The sequence below is a fragment of the Erpetoichthys calabaricus genome, chromosome 4 (genome assembly GCF_900747795.2).
Source record: "Erpetoichthys calabaricus chromosome 4, fErpCal1.3, whole genome shotgun sequence".
Classification (NCBI taxonomy): domain Eukaryota; kingdom Metazoa; phylum Chordata; class Cladistia; order Polypteriformes; family Polypteridae; genus Erpetoichthys; species Erpetoichthys calabaricus.
The window spans coordinates 300944155-300947536 of NC_041397.2; the positions used below are offsets into that span (position 1 = coordinate 300944155).

The 3382-nt window shown below is 42.0% G+C and overlaps 1 protein-coding gene across 1 annotated transcript; it reads left to right on the top strand.

The window, feature by feature from the left end:
- The first annotated feature begins 208 nt into the window (after window positions 1-208).
- LOC114641987 (olfactory receptor 6N1-like) lies at window positions 209-1165 on the top strand. The gene has a single exon (XM_028790991.2). The coding sequence runs from the start codon at window positions 224-226 to the stop codon at window positions 1163-1165; it is 942 nt and encodes a 313-aa protein (XP_028646824.1). The 5' UTR covers window positions 209-223.
- Window positions 1166-3382: the final 2217 nt, after the last annotated feature.

Here is a 3382-nt window from a genome sequence, read left to right on the forward strand (position 1 = left end):
ATTCATTGATGACAATCTAATGGTTTGAAATGCAAGAGATTTATATGGTGGTGGACTACCATCCTTTCCAAACTTGTGTCATGCCTTTTGCCCAATGATGCCATGACAGATTCAGGCTTTCCACAACAGGGATGAACTTTAACAATGATAGAGAAACTAAAATGACTATAAAAGCTGAAATGCAGATGTGTTGTCTTACAGGTCTTTACTCTAAGGGTGTGCCATGTCCCGGCTGAATGACACCAATGAAGCCATCCAAGCATTCATCATCGTTGGCTTTCCAGGACTTCAGGAACGTGATACCAAGAACATTATTTTTGGCTCCTTGTTGACTGTGTACTTTTTCATTGTTTTGGGAAACCTTCTCATAATCATTATCTTTTTACGTGATGAAGACCTTCACATCCCAATGTACATACTTATATCGTGCCTCGGCCTCGTAGACATAATTATTGCAACCACCACCGTTCCCAAAATGCTGGCCATTTTTGGCTCAGACTCTAATATCATTACAATCTCAGCCTGCTTCACTCAGATGTTTTTCTGTCACACCATGACCACTTCAGAGTCGCTTCTTCTTGCACTCATGGCTTACGACAGGTATCTGGCCATTTGTAGACCATTGCATTACCATACGTTAATGAGCAATGCCTCTGTTATAAAGCAGATTGCCTGCTGTTGGCTCTGTGCATCATTTCTTGCAATCATTCCCATTATTTTGGCTTACAGACTTCCATTCTGTGGGCCCAACAAGGTGGTCCATTGCTATTGTGACCACTCTTCAGTGCTTAAGCTAGCCTGTACTGATACCAGCCTCAACACCTACGTCGGTTTAAGTATAGTCCTGACTGTCTTGTTCGCTCCTTTGGTCTACATCCTCATCTCAGTCCTCAAGATCAGCACTCACGAGGGCCGTGTAAAGGCCTTCTCGACCTGCGCCACACACCTGCTGGTCATTTCTGTCTTCTTCCTCATTGGTGCCGGCGTCTACATATGCAACAGGATTCCGGGAACTTCAGCCGATGTGCGTATCTTGATGGCGCTGATTCAGAACGTGATGCCGCCTCTCATGAACCCCATCATCTACTGCCTCAGGTCTAAAGAGATTCAGCAGAGCTTTTGGAAAACCTTGAGGAGGAACAAAACTTTACCGAAGAACCCCTGAGACGGAGAGCTGGTAAAGATGAGTCTGCAAATCCACTTAGTCAGAGACTTCGAGGTGCGCAACTTACTGTAGTAGACAAATAAAGCTAAGCTTGGAGACGTAGACAAAGTGAATCCATTTCTATAATATGCTTGGTTGATTTTTCTTGATGGTAACTTTAGGGCTGATTTTTTGGTTTTCCTTTTGTCCCAAGTGTGAATATTTTTTCCAAAAAACACACAAAGCAATGGCTTCACACATCAATCAACAAAAAATATATATTTATGATGAATGTCACTCTGTTGTATGCTGTATAAGCCTCTATACTATGTGATGTCACATACATATTACATACCTGTTACATGGTTTGGTCCTGCAAAGCGTGGTAACATTCAAAGTAAAGAACTACAGGCATTGCACTTCTTGTAATACAGTATGTGTTGCACTGGCGCCTCTTTTTTAATTGTCTATTGCAACATCTTCATAAAACTTTGCAGAAGCACATACCTATCACATGACATAACCTGTCCAAAGCCACCAGGGGAAAAAGCACATTTAGACCAGTGCTTCCTAAAGTTATAGGGCCAACCCTGTCCCATCTCTATTTGCAATGCCACGTAGCGACTTTTGTTGTGTGCTTCCACTTTGAAAAATCGAGAATGCGGTGTAAAATTAAGCACGGGAATCAAAAATTTGCTCGCCGTTCCTACTTGTCTCATCAGGCAGCTTCAGAAAAGAACAGCCTAAAGTAGTCCAGTGGCTGGTAATCCGTTGAGTCCGTCAGGAAGCCGCCCCATCTTGTGAAGTCCATTAACCAGCTTGCCTCTCATGAATCGATGTCTGGGTGTTCCTCCCAGGCGAACCTTTCCATAGGCACGTCAGCTGCATGACCGTGCTCAGCTGGGGGCCGATCAGCTAGGATCTGATTAGCTGATAATGGTACCTCACTCACCTGTTCGATCTCCAGATCACTTGCATCAAACTCAGAGATAATACGCAAAAACGTCATTCACTGAATATTTTGCTCTGCATATTTGCTTCTCTCTCTGGCCAGATGTCAATGCCACTTTTGCCATCGTTTGCTCTTTGCTACTCGCGCACATGCAGGGATTAGATGTGAAGTCAACGAGTCTAACATTCCTCCTAGCAAAGAGGGTCTACGTCAAACATAACAGCTTTATTGACGTTTACAGTCGGTTATCCCCTTCTACCCCTGGAAGTCGACTTTTGTCGATATCAGCCCTCAGGGCTATGTGTTGACAAACATCAACATCAGCCCTAAAACAGTTAGTTTGTTTCTTTTTGTATAACTATGGTGTTGTGATCAGGTATACCTTGGGTTTTGGTACATTACTGGTCTCATTATTTTAGATTATTTATTTATTCCATTCAAATTCTGGCCTGGTCTCTACTGTATACGTATGAAATTTGCATGTTTACTCCATATTGTAGCTCCTTGTACTTTAGTTTATCTCCCATATCCCACAGATGTGCAGGCTCATCCGTGACACTAATTTAGCTCCATGGTGAGTAGATCTCATCTGTGATGGACTGGCACCACATCCACGGTTGGTTCCTCCTGCCAGAAAGGCCTGAGCCCTTTGACCTTTAAGTGGACCAGGCACGTTCAAAAGTGAATGGATGGATAGATGAATGTTGTTCTACCACAAATACTTCTTTGAAATTAGCAGTCAATGTGAATTTATGTGAATTTCCCCTTGGGATTAATAAAGTATCTATCTATCTATCTATCTATCTATCTATCTATCTATCTATCTATCTATCTATCTATCTATCTATCTATCTATCTATCTATCTATCTATCTATCTATCAAAGTTTATGAAAGGAGAAAAGAAGGTCCAAAACTTGCTTGCTAATCTTTCCATATAGTGTTTGTCTTGTCTGAATTATTATTTGTATCATTTTTGAATTAATTAATGGTAATATAGCGGTATAGTGTCTAGCCCTGCTGTTTCACAGCACTTGGGTTGCCATGTCCCAGGTAGTAAGCTGTTATAGGTATCAAATACGGCTCCCATGTGAGTGACTCATAATATGGAACCCATCAGATTGTGCACTGCAGGATCATATGGGCCCACATGACTTAGTACACTGGTACTGATTGGTTGGTACAGGTCTGCTGGGAGTGAGCAAAAGCCTAAACCGTTCAGGGGTTTCTGAGGACTGGGATTTAGATAGTATGTACCTAAGGTTGAACCAATCATTTAAAATAATAA

Excerpts from the sequence above, each read along its gene's own strand:
- LOC114641987 (XM_028790991.2), top strand. The coding sequence starts at position 224 with ATGTCCCGGCTGAATGACACCAATGAAGCCATCCAAGCATTCATCATC.